The sequence below is a fragment of the Engraulis encrasicolus genome, chromosome 11 (assembly GCF_034702125.1).
Source record: "Engraulis encrasicolus isolate BLACKSEA-1 chromosome 11, IST_EnEncr_1.0, whole genome shotgun sequence".
Lineage (NCBI taxonomy): Eukaryota > Metazoa > Chordata > Actinopteri > Clupeiformes > Engraulidae > Engraulis > Engraulis encrasicolus.
Window position 1 is genome coordinate 27,026,613 of NC_085867.1, and position 20,311 is coordinate 27,046,923.

The window sequence follows — 20,311 nt, forward strand, 5'->3', positions numbered from 1 at the left end:
AATCAATTTAATAAGAATATTGTACTAAATTGGATATGTGTTTTCTTTCAGCCTTACAAGGTACATAGTACTATTATGTTTTACGAAGCTGCTGAAGGCCCTGGGGATATTTGAGTCGTATGACTTGCTGAAGGTGGTGCATATAGTGCAGTTTCTCTTCGTACTTAAATTGGGGTGAGTAAATCATAAATTGCACACCAATTTGATGGATGTATTTACTGAAGAGTATCATTCATTCATGCCATGACCGTTCGGCTGTCATAATCTGTACTTCTCTGAAACGTGAAGCCTTTTCAGCTTTCATCCAAATGTTTTGTCTGGAACACTGGGCTGTGATACTTGGACATAATCATCCATGTCAAGTGTGTAACCCCTTGCTCTTCTCCACAGATGTGCAATGCTCTTGGTTTTCTTCCAGAAACCATTCTCATCTGGTAAAATGGTGACCAAAAGACAGGTACGTAAAAGCGATTACCGGTATGTCTTCTTCATGTCAGCATGCCTCTATAAAAACAGAGTTGACCTAAATGTATGCGTCTGTGTTTTTCAGTGGATCAAGATATTTAAGCACTCGGTGATCAGTTGTGTTATTTCCCTGTTGGGCTTTTTTGGATTAACACTCTGTGGACCATTAAGGTATGGGAGCACCGTTTAAATGTGTTTTAGTTTTACACCTCTTCATAGAATAGTCTGAGAGGAATACAGATGATGCCATAACTCTCTTCTTTTTTGCTCCCTTGTTTACAGAACACTACTACTATTTGAACACAGTGATGTGGTGGTCATTGCTCTTCTAACTGTGCTCTTCACAAGCTCAGATGGTGGACCTTCAAAGGTAAACAATGAAATGAACCAATGGACATGGAACCCATGATCACAGCATCGTCATGGTCTTGACGTCTGTGTGAGTGACAAATAAATCATGACATGGCTGTGAAAGTACCTCTGTGAGATCATCTCATTCGGAGATTTTATTTTATTTTCTTACAGACGAGAGGTGCTGCCTTCTTCATCATTGCCGTGATCTGTCTTCTACTCTTCGATAATGATGACCTCATGGCGAAGATGGCTGAACACCGTATCTTTTAAAACCCAAAGTCATAATTCTCCTGGAGTATTTTACAAGCCTTTTCTTAATGGCAACAACAACCTACTGTATACATCAAGTCAAAACTGTGCGGTGTAGGAAATGTTTCATGATATGTCTGATTCATCTTTTTTTCTTTACAGCAGAATGGGAAAAGTGAGTCGACTACCAGTCTGTGGAAATACCTATATCCAATAGGCTAACAAGTAGCGTAATTTTGTAAGCAATGACTGAAGTAATTGATTATAGGACACTGTTTCACTTCCTCCGTTCTCTGGGTTTTGTCTTAGTGCATGTCAAACTACCTCTGTGTGAACTGAAGGTTATGGCCTTAACTAAATAAAATTTCAGCTGAAGGGCATCACGACAGTGCTCTGACGCATGCACTGTACACGGGCATCTCTTTCCTTGGAGTCGCAGACCACAAGGTCAGTCTCCTGCCTTTCCTCAGTCTACTATGTTTGTCTGTCAGATTTAGTGTGGATGCGATTGGATTGTTCTGAAACGTATCCTCCACTTTACCTTCCTCCATGCCTCCTCTTATGTGAGCAAATTTACCATAGTTTGTGATATTTGGTGACTGTGTAGTACCGTATGTTAATCTGTGACGCTTCTTCCACACCTGCAGGGGGGAGTGGTGCTGTTGGTGGTGGCGCTGTGCCTGAAGGTTGGCTTCAACACAGCCTCCAGGAAGCTGTCGGTGGAGATCGGCGGAGCCAAGCGCCTCTACGCCCTCTCCAACCTCGTCTCTGCCATCGTCCTTCTGCCCTGGGTCATAGTACTGGCTGCCACCACGGAGGTATCGTGCTGTACCAATTCTACCCCTTACAGTGGCTTGTACTGTACCCCTTACCCCTTACTGTTTATTTAGTGTTTCTCAACGGGGGCTCTATACGGACCCCTTATGGGGATGTATGTTGGGAAGGATACAGCTGAGAGGGGGCGTGCTCAGTTGCCATTTTGGAGAATTAGTGGGTCATTCCACGCCAAATCAACAAGTGCCCGCGCACTTAGGTCTCAAAAAATTCTGAAAATATTACTGAGTGTACCCATGGTACTTAAGAGAAACACTGTTACTTTATTTGAATGTAAGATGTATACTCTCCATGTTACAGCCAATTTCACTGGGGGAGGGGGGTGTCCATTTTGTTCACACTCTTTTTTTTGTCAAAGTTCACAAGCCCGTAGCTCAAGAACTAAACCATGTAGGAAGCTTAAATTTGGCATGCTGGTACATAGATAGAAATAGTTTGTTGCAAAACTGTCAGTTTTGGTCTGTATGATCCTGCATCTTCATAGCATTCCCTCAAAGACGATACAAATTGTACTGGAGTTTTTGGCTGTGCTCTGTTTAGGCCTTCAGAAGACATATTTGTGCCCAACATAGCCGCATGATTTTTTCCCCTTGTAGATACAAGTAGAAACACTCCCATAAAAATCTATAAATAGAAAGGAAACCCCATCAGTGTTTGACCAGAAGACCTCGCAAGTCTGACAAATCATTTTGGGTGTCATTTTCAGAGCACCAGAACACCTTGTGGGATTGTCCACAGATTTTTATTTTATTTTTTTCTTCATTCTCCACGAAGTCTTCTTTTTAAAAATGCCAATGAGACTTGTCTTATGTGATGTTTTCGTTTTTAATTTCCACCCTGAACATGGGCAAAATGCAAAAAGAGAGCAACATGATTTCTATAACATTTAATGTAAAGACTAAATAATCAAATGCAAATTTTGCCCAGACATGATCACCCGAGAGTCCTTGTGCAGGGGTGCAGGTATCCCTTTCAATTTCAATGATTTCAGGAGCGTTCAATGTGGGAGCAGGTTCGCACACCAAAAGAGACAGTAGGTCAGGGACAAAGAGTCATGTTGTTACTTTTTTTGACCAGCAGATGGCAGCGGAAGAAACGCATAGAAAACATATTGCTCTCAATGTGCATGTTGCCCATTTTCAGGTTGGAAATTAAAAAAGAAAACATCACATAAGACAATTCTCATTGGCATTTTTAAAAAGAAGAATTCGTGGAGAATGAAGAAAAAAATAAAATAAAAATCTGTGGACAATCCCACAAGGGGTTCTGGAGCTCTGAAAATGACACCCAAAATGATTTGTTAGACTTGTGAGGTCTTCTTTTCAAACACTGATGGGGTTTCCTTTCTATTTATAGCTTTTTATGAGAGTGCTCCTACTTGTCTCTACAAGGGGAAAAAATCAAGAGGCCATGTTGGGCACAAATATGTCTTCTGAAGGCCTAAACAGAGCACAGCCAAAAACTCCAGTAAAATTTGTATCATCTTTGAGGGAATGCTATGACGATGCCGGATCATACAGACCAAAACTGACAGTTTAGCAACAAACTATTCCTATCTATGTACCAGCATGCCAAATTTGAGCATCCTACATGGTTTAGTTATTGAGCTACGGGCCTGTGAACTTTGACTAAAAAAAAGAGTGTGAACAAAATGGACACCCCCCTCCCCCAGTAAAATTGGCTGTAACACGGAGAGTATACATCTTACATTCAAATAAATTTACAGTGTTTCTCTTAAGTACCATGGGTACACTTGGTAATATTTTCAGAATTTTTTGAGACCTAAGTGTGCGGGCACTTGTTGATTTGGCGTGGGATGACCCTAGTCTATTGTATTTTTTAATACAAAGAGAGGCATTGGCAGGCTTATGACGCAGTCAACCGGTCATTGGGAAGGTTATGATGAGGTCAAGGGGCCATTTATTCAAAAAAGGTTGAGAACGACTGATTTAGACCATTGTTGTTATTGTGTAGTGAACAGGGATTCACATTCACTTTTTAGCCACTGTGACTGGCACTGGAGGTTTTCCACAGTCGCTAGCCATTCAGGCCTTTTACGCAAACACCAGACTGTAGACTACTATGATGACATACAGTATGTAATACCCAAAATAAGCTTCCCGACTGTGGCTAGTAAGCGTGAATTTATTACTTGCCACAGCTGAGATTTACCCACGTTTTCCGACTATCGTCCTACAGTTATCCCTCTGTCTATTTATACTTCTGCATGTATGTGAATCCTTCTTTCTGGTTTTCCTATCTATCTATCTTTCTGTCCATCTTAACCTCCGCCAAGGAGGTTATGTGATCATCTGAGATTGTTGTGTTCTGTTCGTCTGTTCGTTGGTTTGTTTGTTCTTGGTGTGTGTGTGTTACTATTCGTCAGACGGTGGAGTTGCGCTCTCTGATCGCTTTTCTAGTTCCTTCTGTTTCTGCTAGCTATCCATCCTTGTGTGGTGGTGGTATTGGGGGCTGCTGCTCACCTGGGTTTGTGGGTGATAATCCTGCACTTTCATCGCTGTCATTAATCCTTCATTCTTCTATTCTTCTGTCTTTCTCCTGTCTGTCTTTGCCTGATGAAGACCTGAGGGTCGAAACGTTGCGCTCTATTAAATAATTCACAGTAGACAAAGCAGTGTCGCAGACTTAATTCTTTTTCACTTGGGTTTGCTCTCATTGTCCTGCACCTGGCCCATCGGGTGGGATGTGCACACAGGTACTCCTGAACTTTTTCCTGTCTGTCCTCGTGTCCCAACAGAGCAAGGTGGAGTCGTGGTGGGGCCTCATGCTGCCGTTCAGCATGGTGGTGTTGTCGGTGATGATCTTGGACTTCTACGTGGAGTCCATCTGCGTGGCCAAGATGGAGGCATCCCGGTGTGCGCGCTACGGCTCCGCCTTCCTCTGTCTCAGCGGCCTGTTGCTCGCCAACTTCTGGACGCACCCGTTCACCGACCAGCTGCGCGCCATCGGCAAGCCGCCGCCGCCGCCAGAGGGCAGCACTGAGCACGTGTTGTCGGGAGGGGTGCTGGTCAGCGCCGCCTTCTTCCTCTTGTGTGAGTACTGGTACTAATGACTCAATAGCCCTCTCCCTCGTATGAGTACAGGCTCCCTTGTGTCAGTTCAGTCTTCACTAGCTTGTCTCGCAAAAGCGGAATTTAATGGCCATTCTGTCATTTTCAATTGGGATGTTGAATGCGGAAAAGTCTCCCAAAAGTTGTACTGTATTGGTTAGGCTGTCAGCAGGGATTGTTTTCTCTACGGAGACAGGGTCAGGGTAGCCTGGTTCTCACCAACAGTGCGTGTGTGTACACAAACTACCGTCTGGTAGCACTGCCATTAACATGCTCTTCTCAAGTCAGAAAATATATGGTGCATTTATTGCAACTCACCACCAACAAATTCCTCCAAAAACGTTTTCTGTAATCTGTCCTGTGATTCATCAATGCAAGCTGCCGTTGATATTTAAGCAATAAATGCTCGGTTTATTTTCTACTCGAGAGGAGCATGTTAATGGCAGCGCTACCAGACTTCGGAGCTACACACACGCACCGTCTGTGCGAACCAGGCTAGGGTCAGGGTGTCAGCAAAGTGCAAGGCCACAAGCACAGGACAGGTCAGGAACGGGAGTTAGGACAATGGAACTGTACTCCATAGCTGAAGTGCCCTTGAGGAAGGCACCCATATACTGCTCCAGGGACTGTAACCAATACCCTGTAAGTAACTGTAAGTCGCTTTGGATAAAAGCGTCAGCCAAGTGTAATGTAAGGTCATGTAAAATGCATTCCCCTTCTCCCTGCATGCTATCCTACTCAACAATTTATGTCTGTCCTGTGGTGTATGTTGTTGCTGTCTATACTGTATGTGCTTATGTCTTGCTGTACACCTAATTGCCCATTTTGGGGACAATAAAGTTGACAAGTTGAAGTTGAAGCACTTGCCTTCCCCTTCTCCCTGCATGCTATCATGCTCAACACCTTCTTTCCCCGTCTCCCTGCGTGCAGCTGCCAACATCCTGTCGTCCCCGTCCAAGAAGGGCCAGAGGGGGACGCTGGTGGGCTACTCGCCCGAGGGCACGCCGCTCTACAACTTCATGGGCGACGCCCTTCAGCACACCTCCCAGTCCATGCCGCGCTTCATCACCGACTCGCTCAAACAGATCCTGGAGGAGTACGACTCCAGGCAGATCTTCTACTTCCTCTGCCTTAACTTGGTGAATAATATCTTATCACTTCCTCTGCCTGAAAGGAGCACTTCAGCCAATTTCAATATGCTGTTGTATTGCTCACGCTACCCTTGACTTGTCAGTACCCGGTGATGCTGCATTTTTTGGCTCAGCCCTTTCCGACATATTAACTATTCTAATGGGGGCAGCGTTTGTTAACATTTTTTTTTAAATTAACATAAGCCTTGCTAGTTGTCTACTGATGTTGCATAACCTTTTGGATGTTTTTGGGAATAAATAAAAATGCCCCCATTAGAATGACCAGGATCTTGGAAAAGGCTGAAAAAAAAAAAAAACTCAGGTGCCGACAAATCCAGGGAAGTGTGAGCCTTACAACTGCATGTTGAAATTGGCTGAAGTTACCCTTTAAGGGTATAGAGTATGTATTTTTTTAGTAGTTCAGTTCCAGAGTTTATGCTGCCCATTCACAAATGTTCTTCAGGCTGCCCATCTGCAAATCTTTTTCACGAGTATTTTCCCCAACCATCAATTTCCAAGTATTCTTTATGACTGGGAATGTTACTCTTTTCATACATAAGAAGGTAGATCTTCTTTTCTTAGATTTCGAATTTCCATTAACAGCCATCTTTAGCTACAAGACTACCTGTACTTTTTGTCAGCAAATATCAGTTTGTTACTTTGTAAGTATTCATGAAAAGATCAAATTCAGGAATGGGCAGCATAGCTGTTCTAACCTGTTGTTTTGATATCCCCTGTCATCTGTCTCCCCTCAGGCATTCACCTTTGTGGAGCTCTTCTATTGGGTGTGGACCAGCACAGACTAACAGTTACTTTAACCTCGCCGACTCCCTTCTCTTCCTCAGGCATTCACCCTTGTGCAGATGATCAGCAGTGTTTTTTTGTGATTCACTGTTTTTTTTTATTTTATTTGTGAACAAAACCCCAAGCTAGGAGCATTACAAAGTCAGTGATCAACACCCACCCACCCCACCCCAACCTTAGATACAAATCACATGACCCATTTGGTCAGGAATTATTTTATTTTTTTTAAAAACAAAGCAATAATAATAATAATGAAAAAAAGTTAAGTTAAAACTAATAATTGTCATCGCATGTTATTTACCTAATGCCATATTGACACACAAATATCAGAGAAGGTAAAGAAAAGACAAAGCATTTGAGACATCTCATTGTGTGGGATTTGCCAGCAAGTCTGTATGATCAACGGTGTTGAGTTAACATCCGTTACTCTCATGTCACTCTTCATGAGTGTTGCAGTCACTTCACGGCTCTCCTGTCTCCCCTCAGGCCTTCACCTTTGTGGAGCTGCTGTAGGGGGCGTGGACCAACACAGGTGTAAAGCTAGATTTATGCTTCGGACGCATAGAATCTGCGTCGGTCCGTTTTCTGTCTATGTGAGTCCACGCCCCCCTCTCAGAGGCTCTGCGCCCGTCGTCGAGCGCCTCGAAAAAATTCTAACTATCCGTCGGACGGACGCGGAGTACGCAGACAAAAGGGCGCTATGATTGGTCGTCTCGCTACTTCCTTGTTCTGTTCTTGTGGCAGTGCAATGCCAGTTTGCGATGCCAGTTTGCGAGAGCAGAGCTGTATTCTGTTAAAAACTTTATTAATGCCTTGTGTGTAAATGTGTGTTAATACACGAAGCTACAAGCTAAGTAACAAACAATGCATCAGTTGAACACTCGTGGCACAATGCCCGCGGTTTTACTACCGTTTCTCCACCGAATGTAAACACACATCGGCAGAATCAACTGTCTTTACATGCTTGCATTTTCTGCTCGTGAAAACAGACTGGGTATGTCAAATAATGATACCAGTGCATTGCCTTTGCAATTTGTGTGAAAATACCTAGCTAAACATTGCTTCATAATGACCGCAGTGCTTACAATGTGAAAGTAGTCTAATCGCGCAATTTCAAATGTGGCTCGCGACGAGACCTCGGACCTCGCAGAACTCGCAGACGCATGAATACAGTGTTGGTTCGTGGCCAGTCCCACGCGAGTTTTGACGAGCGCAGTTGCAGAAGTCTAATCTGACCTTAACAGTGCATGCATGTGGCGCTGTTGTATGCAGGGACGTGGCAGCATATTGTGGGCCCTATGTACAATCAGCTCCAATGTTCCCCATAAGCCATATATCTACATAAATCGAACTGTGTGTGGGCACCATATATACAGTACATGGGGCCCTGGTGACTCAGTCACACTTAACCCCCCTGTACGACACCCCTGGTTGTATGGTGTTGCTTTAAGATCCCTGACTTTCCCCCTTCTCTTCCTCAGGCGTTCACCTTTTTCAGCTCTTGTATGGTGCTGCTTTAATATCCCTGACGTTCCTCCTTCTCCCATCAGGCGTTCACCTTTGTGGAGCTGCTGTAGGGGGTGTGGATCGAACAGAGTAACAGTTGCTTTAACCTCGCAGACTCCCTTCTCTTCCTCAGGCATTCACCTTTGTGCAGATGTTCTGCGGTGTTGAGTTAATATCTGTTAGTCTCCTGTCTCCCTTCATTTCACGGCTCTCCTGTCTCGCCTCAGGCCTTCACCTTTGTGTCTACGGTGTGTGGACCAACACAGAAGTAACAGTGCATGGTGGAGCTGTTGTATGGTGTTGCTTTAATATAGTATCCCTGACTTTCCTCCTGTCTCCCCTCAGGCGTTCACCTTTGTGGAGCTCTTCTACGGGGTGTGGACCAACAGCCTGGGGCTGATCTCCGACGGTTTCCACATGCTGTTCGACTGCTCTGCCCTGGTGCTCGGCCTCTTTGCCGCCCTCATGACGCGCTGGAAGGCCACCAGGATATTCTCCTTCGGGTCAGTGAGGGACAAACGCGGGGCTTTTATGGACGTTATAACGTACTACACACAGTAGCAGTTGCTTTAGCCTCTGGGGTTATGTGCCTTTTATTAGATTGTATGATAAGACTCACACACTGGAAGAAGTACAGGGGCAGAAGCACAAGGTTTTTTTTGAGATCAGAGCAGAGCAGATGTTTCAGGGCTCTGCCTTCATCAGTGATCTCTGTGCCCCCAAACCCCCAAAAACTCCTTATGCTTGACCTTTGTCTTTTTCAGCATGTGGGCCTAATCTCACTTGACACTTGAATTTATTGCATACTACTAAAGTGATTTTAGGATGATCTTCTATGAGGTGCCATTGATGATTGATGATGACTTGTGTGTGTGTGTGTGTGTGTGTGTGTGTGTGTGTGTGTGTGTGTGTGTGTGTGTGTGTGTGTGTGTGTGTGTGTGTGTGTGTGTGTGTGTGTGTGTGTGTGTGTGTGTGTGTGTGTTGGTCTGATAAGGCTACTTGTAGAGAGTTACTTGTGCACAATCCCTGGTGCTGAACAAAAAGATTACGTATTTTTTTAAAAAAAGGTTCGCACACTCCTTTGGATTTTTTTCTGAGGAAGACCGAGAGGTCGAAACGTCATTGCCAATGAATGAATGAATAAAAAGAAGAAAAAATAACTTAAAGAAGAAAAAATCCAAAGGAGTGTGCGAACCTTTTTTCAAAAAATCTGGTAAGGCTACTAATTATTAATGTCTTGCTGTGTGTGGTTGTTCCAGGTATGGGCGTGTTGAGATCCTGTCGGGCTTCATCAACGGCCTCTTCCTCATGGTCATCGCCTTCTTCGTCTTCGTGGAGTCCGTGACCAGGCTCCTGGACCCTCCCAACATCAACACTGACATGCTAACGGTGACCATGCGCTTGCCACTCATCAACACTAACAGACGCTTATTCAAAACTAACACGCTAACGTTCAATATGCAGTCATTGACACTGACGTGGGCCTATTTTATGCTGTGTTTAATTAAGTTGTTGGTATCTGTTTTGCCTCTTTACCCTCAGACATAGGCCATTCGTTACTTAACTGATGTTAAGATAATGTTCATTGTGCTTGAACCTCTGCTGCATACCGGTAGTTTGTTGCAACATTTCAGTATTGAACATGAAGACCGCAGATCATTACTTTCACACAATGTAGAGATCATACACTTGTATATACCCATATGATCTGGGCAGTGTTTCTGATAGTGTTAAGTTACTGAGCTGATCAGTGTGGATGTTTCAGGTTCTATAGTGTTGATGGTATTTTCGTAAAATTCCTAAATATTTTCCTGTCTATCCAGCCGGTGTTAGTTAGTGTTTTTCTTTTTGTCCTAATTGTGTGAGTGTTGTCTCTGCTTCAGCCAGTGAGAGTGTTATACACCTTAAAGCCCATCTCTTTTTGCAGGCCTTTGACTTCTAGTGTCCACAAGATCATACCTACACACACTTACACTGATATTATATAATTTTGAAAGGTGCTACAGTATATAAAGCGAAGGTATTATTATTATTGTTATTCTGACTTGTGTTGTCTCTCTGCCTCTGCAGCCGGTGTCGGTGGGCGGTCTCCTGGTCAACCTGGTTGGCATCTGTGCCTTCAGCCACGCCCACTCCCACGGAGCAGCCAAAGGCGGCTGCTCATCGGACCACGGCCACTCACACGGCCACGGCGAGCACGGCCACAGTCACGGCGGCGGGCATGGACATTCGCACGGCAGCCACGGCCATTCGCACGGAGGAGGCATGAACGCCAACATGAGAGGTACAGCACTTTTTTTTTGTCTCTGGAAGAGAATGTGGCCTAAATTATACTGACAGGAAATTCATATTGGTCACCCTCACATCATGGTGTCTAGTTCATTTCAGTTGGGGCTACTGTTCCCACTAGAAACCCCCCATCTACAAAACCGTACAAACTTTAGGAGCGTCTGTACTGACATTTAATCAGTATGGCTGGGAAGACAAGACAAATTCCCTTTGGAGCAATAAAGGTTTCATTCATTCATTCATTCATTCATTCATTCATTCAAGATTCGGTTGTAGTTTTCAACAACTCACCCACTGTTTGTGTGCGTGGCGCGCGTGTGTGTATCCGTGTGTTTGTCTGCATGTCTGTGTGTGTATATGCGTGTGCATGTGTGTGTGTGTGTCCATGTGTGTGTGTGTTCATACATACATGTGTGTCTCCTATCTAGGCGTGTTCCTGCACGTGCTGGCGGACACCCTGGGCAGCGTAGGGGTGATCATCTCCACCGTGCTGATCCGGCAGTTCGGCTGGCTGATCGCCGACCCCATCTGCTCGCTCTTCATCGCCACCCTCATCTTCCTCAGCGTCATCCCGCTGATCAAGGACGCCTGCGAGGTGCTGCTGCTCCGCACGCCCCCCGAGCACGAGAAGGAGCTCAACATGGCGCTCGAGAAGGTGAGTTTGGGGCCTACCCTGCCCACAGATGTAGAACAGTACAGGGCCAGCCGTGGCCTAGTCTCTCTCTCTCTAGGTCGTCCTCAGACGAGCCTTCCATCGTTGCTTCCAGTCATCCCGATTCTCCATACATCTCCATAAATTTTTTCTTCCTGTGTATGTCCACAAATGTTAGTGTGGGACGTCCTCTTAACCGGCACCCATGTGATGGTTCCCATAGCACCAGTTTGCTGGCTGGCAGTTCTGGGTGCCTTTGGCAATGTCCTGCAAGTCTCATTCTCCTTACAGCTATCTTCTCGCTCACCCTTGGTATTCCCTTGTATAGGATTTCGTTGGTTACATGTGCACTCTTACTGATGTTAAGCACTGCACGCAGCATCCTGGTGTAGCAGCCATCAAGGGACTTCTCTAGGGTTGGTTTCAGGGTCCAGCCAGGCATGCAGACTTGCCACCTTTCGGCGAAATTCACCGTTTTGAAATCATTATGTGAATCGTGCAGATCCAAGGAGAAAATTTTAGGGGGTCCCCTAGTTTGAGACTGTGGAGACTGACAAGACCATCCACTGCGCACCACACACATGCATCTGCCTACACACGCGCGTGCACTGCACTACGCCGCGCCGCCGCACTCTTGTCACCTTTTTCACCCCTGACCTGTTTGCATGCCTAGGTCCAGCATTCACTGCCATAGCGGAGGACGGACTCTACTGTTGCGTAGAAGAAGCTGAGGAGATACTCATGAACGGCGTGACGTTTTCCATGTGCGTTACGCCCATTTGTGGTGGAAAACAAACTATGCAAGTCAATTGGTGATGATGGGGTTTAATAAACGAAAGATACGGACCTGTAGGCTAGCGTTGTTCACGCACAACGTGCCGAAAACGTGTTGTGTTGCCGGCTGTTCAAATAATAGAGCCAAACAGCCGTGGTTGAAGCATGGACTGTGTTCATTTAGGCAAGCCGATGTAGCATGTAAGTTGATGAGACATTCGGTTTGTTTTCACCCATAAAGGGGCGTAAAGCACCAGCAAAGTACCCGGATGGCTGTTTATGAGTATTGGAGTTCCATACACTGGCCATACCGTTCAGGGCCCTCCAGTGGTTAAAGTGATACTGTCCCATTTTTGGAAATAAGCTCATATTACACATCCCCTTGAGTTAAATAATTGAGTTTTACCTTTCTCCTGTACTTTCAGCCGTTCTCTGAGTATGGCAGTGCAAATTTTACCTCCATGCTAGCAGTTTTAGGCCTATCCTGCCCATAGATGTAGAACCCTACAGGCCAGCCGTGGCCTACTGAAGTGGTTAAGGAGATGGGCTTTAGATCAGAGGGGGTTGCAGGTTCGATTCCCATCCTTCCACTCCCTTTCTCACTCCATGGCTGAGGTGCCCTTGAGCAAGGCACCTAAACCCACACTGCTCCAGGGACTGTAACCAATAGCCTGTAGTTAAAATATCTCTTAGTCGCTTTGGATAAAAGGGTCAGCTAAGTGTAATGTAATGTTATGTAAGACTAGATGTCATTGTCATCTTGATCGTGTAGTTTGAAATCGCTAGAGACGAACACTAATTGGCAATTCCCTGTGGGAAAAGAATCAACACACACGAGGAGAACCTCTGAATTCTTTTCACTAAAATGTTAAACTGTTTTCTTGTTTTTCAGATTCAGAAAATTGAAGGAGTGCTGTCCTTCCGAGACCCCCACTTCTGGAGGCACTCTGCTAATGTCATCGCAGGAACCATACACCTGCAGCTGATGTCCGATGTGGTGGAGCAGAGGATCATCCAACAGGTGGGATCACTAAAACACATACACACACACACACTCTCACCCCCACCAACCTAACTTTGCTCGCTCCTGGATCGACTATGCAGACGCTCATAACCCTGAACATTAGACTCACACACGCACACATACACACACACACCTTATCTTATCTTCTGCACCGGTCATCGGGAAATGATGGGATGGGCTTACTCACAGTTATGTACACAAACACACACACACACACACACACACACACACACACACACACACACACACACACACACACACACACACACACAAGGCTGAAGAATGAGAGGAGACAGAGAAATATGAACACCTATGTGCTTCATACTCTTGCGGTTTCCCTCAGGCATCTCCCACGATACTTCCCCCATAGAACACAGGAGTCCGTCACACACATAATTTCTCTCCCATGAGACCCCCCCCCCCCCCTTTCAGTTAATTGAGCAAATATTCTGTTCTACTGGAATATGAAATCATATATTATTTGGCATTGGTTATTTAGTAATTTACAATATCGATCTTGTCCACTGAGTGTGCCGTTTACTTGCATGACAATGACTGTGTTAGGAATCCTTGTGTGATTTTCTGACTTTCTCTCCCTCATTGTTTGCACTTGTCAGGTGACTGCGATCCTGAAGGATGCCGGTGTGAATAACCTATCGGTGCAGGTGGAGAAGGAAGCCTACTTTCAGCACATGTCCGGACTCAGCACCGGCTTCCACGAGGTCCTGGCCATGACGCAACAGATGGAGTCCATGAAATACTATAAAGATGGAACATGTATCATGTAAATTAAATGTTTTTATTAATCAATAAAAAAATTGTTTATGGGAAATGGTTTGTACCTGGTGTTACTGGAGCAATGGATTGTACTCAGTCAGAGGCTCAGTGCCGATGAATGTAGGAACGCCACATAGTTTTGAATAAAGTGATGGCATTATCTACATTGAGTAGTTTCACAGAACTGTTAGGCTACTTGTGATGTTTTCATGAAATAAAAATTGTGCACATGCAAAGCCTGCAGCAATTGGGCGCTAGCAAATGCTACCTGTTCACACAACCAACCTGCCCACAAAGCGTAATGATGGAAAGGTGTTGTTGCATGTTGTTACCCTGGTGATAATGGAGTTGTTCGTTGTAGTCAGAGACTGCAAATTTGAATCCCAACACCACCCTCCATGACTGAGACATCTTGCTTACTGTCCCCCCACAACAATGCCTTTCGGGACCTAGTTACACTGCCTCCTTACACGTTTGAGGCATAAATGCAACTTTATTGTGTGCCATTTATCACAATGACAATGACACTTTATTCATATGACTGTGACCATTGAGAAGTGATATGTTTGCACAACCTGCCCTGCCCCATAAGTCAGTTTTGCCAATAGGTGCCAAATTGAACAATGAGTCACATATGAATGCATCTTGCTTTCCCATTATTGTCATTTCAAAATATTGGATAACGAGACGTAATTTAGACATCTTTTTGAAAAGGGACAAGTTGGTGAGACATAGCATGCTGTTAGTTTTAAATAGTCATACATCTCTCTCCACTAAATTTTTAGATGCATTAGTTGCACTTGCAACTGACCCACTAACAGATGAGCATGAGCCAGCCAAGATGACTTGCAAAGATACACACACAAACACTCTTCAAACGATTTCGTGCAAAGCAATGTCACGACAGATACCTTTTGCATTATCTTTGCAATGTGTGTTGAATGCCATGTTTCATAAATAAATCTAATGGGGCAAATTGTTCAACTAAAAAGATATTCCATTCATTGGGTGTTAGTAGAGTAGAATATCATTTATTAATGGGTGTTACCAACCTATGCGACTGAATATTACCCTCTTTCGTGTGAAATGTGTATTTTTTAATTATTATAATTATTAATAATAATATACGACGTAAAAGAGTCCATAATTAAATTATTGGTCACATTTGGTTTGAACCATACACAGCTGTGCCTCATTTGCCTACAGTCACATGGTCATCAGTCGTCGTAGGAACGCATTCCAATCAGCTGTTGTTCGACCAATCAGGTCGCTGAATCGTTTAGAATGCGGCGAATCATGAGCGAGCGAGCGACTTTTTAAACCCATTGGATAGGAAGTGTGGTACGGTGCGTTTGCATTGCAACTCAATCAAGTGTGTTGTTTCAGTCGAACAGAGAATACCCACAGAAATGGCTCTCCGTGTTACAAGGGTAAGTTTCCTTTGCATCTGTTTTATTTGGTGATCTAAATTATTGTTAGCAGTTTTGCATTACCTTGACAAGGAAACCTTCCAGGATTTTGTTTAGTACGTACGAATTTAATTTGGTGGTTGATTTTCTATGCTATCAATGCTCTGTCAACATGCACCTTGAGGTAGCCTGAATTTCACATTGTGTTCTTTGTGGGTGAGGGGGGTTTCTGAATGAAGTATATTGGTGGGATAATTTTAACACCGTTTGTGCTCTTTTCTTTAGAGCACTCGTCTGGCTGGCGAAAATGTGAATGTGGTAACTGCCAAGGCCGCAGTCGTCAGCAAGCCTGGGCTGAGGCCGAGGGCTGCCCTTGGAGAAATTGGTAATGTCGGCGGTGTGCGGCCCCTTCTGAAGAAGGTAATTGAACGTTCTTAAGTTGAAGTATTTTTCCTTGTTCCAGAATTCTGTATTCTGCGAGTGTTCGCTTGAGTTAATGGTGGATGCTCGATGTTTTTTTTTCAGGGTGGCAAGGTTGAACCTACAAAGGTCGCTGAGATCAAGCCTAAGCTGGAGCAGGCACCCCAGGAGAAGGTACCAGAAAAGCCCCTCAAGGCCGCACCACAAATGGCACCGAAAGTTGAAGCAGAAGTTAAGGTAAGTCAATCAATCGCTAACGTGAATGAATTGGCGAGTAAGCAACCAGCGTACTTGCGTCTAGGCCTATGTATATTAAAATGAGTGGCTGCTGCGTTTGGGATGTTTTGTTCTCGGTGCCAGTGACTGTACGAGGTTGCAGCTTTCGTCTGCTTAATTATTGTAGTTTTAAAGGGCTTTGCTGAATAGCCTTGTGTTGTCTAATGTCTACACCGGATATACTGTTTCAAATCTATTTGGCTAAGGTGGCGAGAGTGCCCTGGTGGTAGGGAGCAGTAGTACACGAGCTTTTGAGGCATGCCCAAATTATAAGAAGCCTAGTAGGGGATCTAGCCAGCTGTCTTCTGGCTTTAAACATTCATTCATTTTGGCTGTCGCTCAGTTGGATAATGGCTCATTTCCACTTAAAGCAGGTTTATGTAGGATGGTTAAATAGTCAATCGTGTTGTGTTGCAGATCCTGTCTCCTCCTACCTCCCCTGTCCCAATGGAGACTTCAGGCTGTGCACCTGATGACCTTTGCCAGGCATTCTCAGATGCCCTGATCGAGGACATTAGGGATGTGGATGCAGATGACTACGACAACCCTATGCTGTGCAGCGAGTATGTGAAGGACATTTACAAGTACCTGAGACAGCTGGAGGTAGGTGTTGGATGTTTTTTACCTTTGTAAAAGTAACTCAACAGTTGTGAAATTCTAGAGTGCCTATCTCTGCTTGAATTGAATTACATTCAGCAGACACCTTCTCCAACGGGAATTAATTGTGACCGTCTTTCCTCAGACTGACCAGGCAGTGAGGCCCAACTATCTTGAAGGCCGGGAAGTCACCGGAAACATGCGTGCCATCCTGATCGACTGGCTCGTTCAGGTTCAGAACAAGTTCCGGTTGCTGCAGGAGACCATGTATATGACCGTTGCCATCGTCGACCGATTCCTTCAGGTTTGTCCAACCCATGGGGTTTTTAAATGGCTGATCAGAATACATAGGGTCATTAGTGGTTGCCGTTTTGAATCCCCTCTGACCTCTCCCTACATCTCCATCCATAGCTGAAGCGCCCTTGAGCAAAGCACTTAACCCCACATTGCTCCAGGGACTAACCAATACCCTGAGAAATAATAGTTGTAAGTCGCTTTGAATAAATGAAAGCGTCAGCTAAGTGTAATGTAATGACTAATGTGATTCTAAGCCAGTAACTAGTCAGCCGTTTTGAAACCCCTAGTGCTTATGGGTGTTGCCTGACTATCGTTTCCACAGGACCATCCAGTCCCCAAGAAGCAGCTCCAGCTTGTTGGTGTCACTGCCATGTTCATTGCCTCCAAGTACGAGGAAATGTACCCTCCTGAGATTGCTGACTTTGCCTACGTGACCGACCGCGCCTACACCACAGCGCAGATCCGCGATATGGAGATGAAGATCTTGAGGGTCCTCAACTTCAGCTTCGGCCGCCCACTGCCCCTCCAGTTCCTCAGGAGGGCCTCCAAAATCGGAGAGGTATATTTTGTCAAGTCGGCTTTATTGTCAGTTTCTTTACATGCACTGGTCATACAAAGAATTTGAAATTATGTTTCCCCTACAAAGCTTTCAATGTGCCGTGAAATACTGGGCTCAACCATTTCATGTAATTGCTTGCCACTAGGCTGGCTACATTTTAAAACTTCTCCTTTTGACCCATCAAGACTTGAGTATAAAAGTGTCATGCACTGCAAGAGCTGTTCAAATGAGTTTTCACTAAGTTTTGTTTTTAAATTCCCCTTAGGTCACTGCAGAGCATCACACAATGGCTAAGTATCTTGTAGAGCTCACCATGGTGGACTACCAGATGGTGCACATCCCTCCCTCTCAGGTTGCCAGTGCTGCCTTTGCCCTCACACTGAAGATCTACGACTGCGGAGAGTGGGTAGGTGCACTTAAATGTAGAACCTATGTATACACACACATTTGTTTTCCCCTCACTGCGCGACACTAGCTGCGCACATCTCAACTTCTGATTGTTGGAAACTGCTGTCTGTCAAAAAAATTGCTCACGTGGTTGGTGCCTTGGCCCCTCACAACGTTGTGTTTACAAACACGGTGAACTGATGTATACCCCTCAAATGTTTGTCAGCTAAGTTCCCAGAGCTTTACTCTTTGTAAATGGGATGCGCCAAGCCCTTTATTCTTGCATGTATGCCTTGACATGAGTAACTGCATGACTCCCTTCCCTACTAATTCCTTCTGTGTTCACTTTCCACCAGACTCCCACACTGCAACACTACATGGGGTACGCTGAGGAGGAACTGCTCTCGGTTATGCAACTCATCGCAAAAAATGTCGTGAAGGTGAATGAAGGGCTAACAAAACACTTGGTAAGTGCACTTCCTAATAGAGATGTCAATGTCCATAAATGTGACTATTACTTTATTGACAACTTGGTGTCCGCCATTTTGAATTTACGTTCATGAACGTTTGGCTGCAAAACTTGCAATTTGGTTTCGTGAACTAATTTACTCATCCGATCAAATTTAGAAATGGCTATTTTGCTTGCATTGCCCACTCTGGCCTACATAATCTACCTTGAAATGGCTGGGTTTAAGATGTTGACTTTTAGTTAGCCAATGCTCAGACTCTGCCATTTGCTGTTTTCAGGCCGTCAAGAACAAATACTCGAGTCAGAAACAGATGAGGATTGCCTCCATTTCCCACTTGAAGTCTGCTATGGTGAAGAACCTTGCCAAAGAGGTGTCATGAGATGGCTGCAAGCTCATGTACAAATTGTACAAACTGTACATATGGTTCAGCTTTTCTTTCTTTTTTCTGACCCTTCATTATGCAACTTTGAATGATTTTTATCTTGTGCCCTTGTTTTTAATAAAGTTTTTAAATCCTTTTTATCCCTTTATCTGCCTGTGTCTTTGACTGTACTGAGCTCAACTGGTTCGATTTGTCTTTAACGACTTAAGATTTTGTCATCTTCAAATCAGCTTGTGCAGTTGCAAACTGGTTTGGCCATGTGCAGATGTGTGTACATTGCACATTTTTGCATGGCATGCAAAAACATTGCTAGCATTTAAACGACTAGGACGGTTCTCAACATTTGATCTATAAAATGCATACCTGCCGACCATTACGCATTTTGTGTAGCAGATACGGATTTTGACATCAAACTACGGCGCTGTCACTTCAAAATACGGGGAAAACCAATAGCAAGGTGTTTTCACGGGCCCTTATATATTATTTCTCTGTAGACTTGCAACCAGCCAGAGCCGTAGATATGGCTCTGCTTGCAACTCTGGCGCTGGCCTTTCCATTGGCCAGCAACGTGTGGGGGGGAAATATTGACCAATCAGAGCGCTGGTTTAGGGGGTCTTCATTTGTTGTCGCTCCGCTCGAGTCGAGGTATCAGCTGCAGATAGAAAGTTTGCTTCGAAGACACACAAGCAGATAGACTACTCCTATAATCTCTGACACAAGTGTCCTCCTCCTGTCATCATATATTATCCATCTTGGTGCTGTCGCTGTAGTTTACAAGTGAGCACCGTCAAAATCACCGTTTCAAAGGTAAATGGGCTTTGAGAAAGGTAGCCTCAATGGGAATAGTGAATTGCGTCCAGTTGCTAAATCCGTAAACTTATGAAAATAAATAAAGCTCGAGGTCTGTCGTCCTGAACATAATGGTTCACCCAATGTTTCGCCGTATTTGACGGCAATATGTTGGCGCTTTTTTTTATATTGGACCGAAACGAGATTACTTCCGAATGAGAAAATGTGATCGACTGCTGACTATTACTGCGCTATAAATTAGCAGATTAGCAGCGAACTAAATTCGGTTTCCCTTTGCGTCGGATCATTTTAACTGGGCGAAATAAAGCGATAGTTCTAACGGTTGTGCTCGGAGTACATCCGTAATCTAATCGCTACCATGACACCGTATAAAGACATAGGAATACTGGAGTCGTGGCCCATTCTGTGAACAGGTGTAACAGGTATTGTGCGTCATACCAAAATATGCATGACTCCACGACTAGAACTATCCGTAATCACGTATGGCAATCTATCAATAAAATATATTATCCTGTCATCATGTATGTGCAGAACACTGAACAATAGCCAACTCATGACGGCAAATGAGGGTAGATAGGCCAATATGTAGAGAAGTGGAAAAAAGAAGCGTGCATGCACCTCAAAAGTTACTGTGGAAGTTCCAAGTGGCCATTAGCCCTCGTCCATCAGTAGAGCCCACTGACAGTACCGGTAAATAGAATAGGCTACTGTCAATGGTAGAGCCACGTGACGTGTAGGCTACTGAATGGATGCAAGTGTGATTTTGATGTTAGCC

The 20,311-nt window shown here is 44.6% G+C and overlaps 1 protein-coding gene across 1 annotated transcript in view; it reads left to right on the forward strand.

Moving 5' to 3' along the window:
- The window catches only part of slc30a5 (solute carrier family 30 member 5), a 19,286-nt gene extending 420 nt beyond the window's left edge, over window positions 1–18,866 (forward strand). Inside the window, exons 2-26 of the mRNA XM_063209692.1 lie at window positions 52–174; window positions 391–457; window positions 551–636; window positions 748–835; window positions 991–1,078; window positions 1,439–1,515; window positions 1,716–1,886; window positions 4,661–4,955; window positions 5,904–6,112; window positions 8,759–8,916; window positions 9,673–9,802; window positions 10,484–10,697; window positions 11,131–11,357; window positions 13,021–13,149; window positions 13,770–13,936; window positions 14,644–14,653; window positions 15,213–15,359; window positions 15,624–15,758; window positions 15,864–15,995; window positions 16,452–16,637; window positions 16,777–16,935; window positions 17,251–17,487; window positions 17,753–17,893; window positions 18,231–18,341; window positions 18,622–18,866. Of these exons, the coding sequence (XP_063065762.1) occupies window positions 52–174; window positions 391–457; window positions 551–636; window positions 748–835; window positions 991–1,078; window positions 1,439–1,515; window positions 1,716–1,886; window positions 4,661–4,955; window positions 5,904–6,112; window positions 8,759–8,916; window positions 9,673–9,802; window positions 10,484–10,697; window positions 11,131–11,357; window positions 13,021–13,149; window positions 13,770–13,936; window positions 14,644–14,653; window positions 15,213–15,359; window positions 15,624–15,758; window positions 15,864–15,995; window positions 16,452–16,637; window positions 16,777–16,935; window positions 17,251–17,487; window positions 17,753–17,893; window positions 18,231–18,341; window positions 18,622–18,723 (3,589 nt within the window). The 3' untranslated portion in view covers window positions 18,724–18,866. The remainder of the gene's footprint in view (window positions 1–51; window positions 175–390; window positions 458–550; window positions 637–747; window positions 836–990; window positions 1,079–1,438; window positions 1,516–1,715; window positions 1,887–4,660; window positions 4,956–5,903; window positions 6,113–8,758; window positions 8,917–9,672; window positions 9,803–10,483; window positions 10,698–11,130; window positions 11,358–13,020; window positions 13,150–13,769; window positions 13,937–14,643; window positions 14,654–15,212; window positions 15,360–15,623; window positions 15,759–15,863; window positions 15,996–16,451; window positions 16,638–16,776; window positions 16,936–17,250; window positions 17,488–17,752; window positions 17,894–18,230; window positions 18,342–18,621) is intronic.
- Window positions 18,867–20,311: the final 1,445 nt, after the last annotated feature.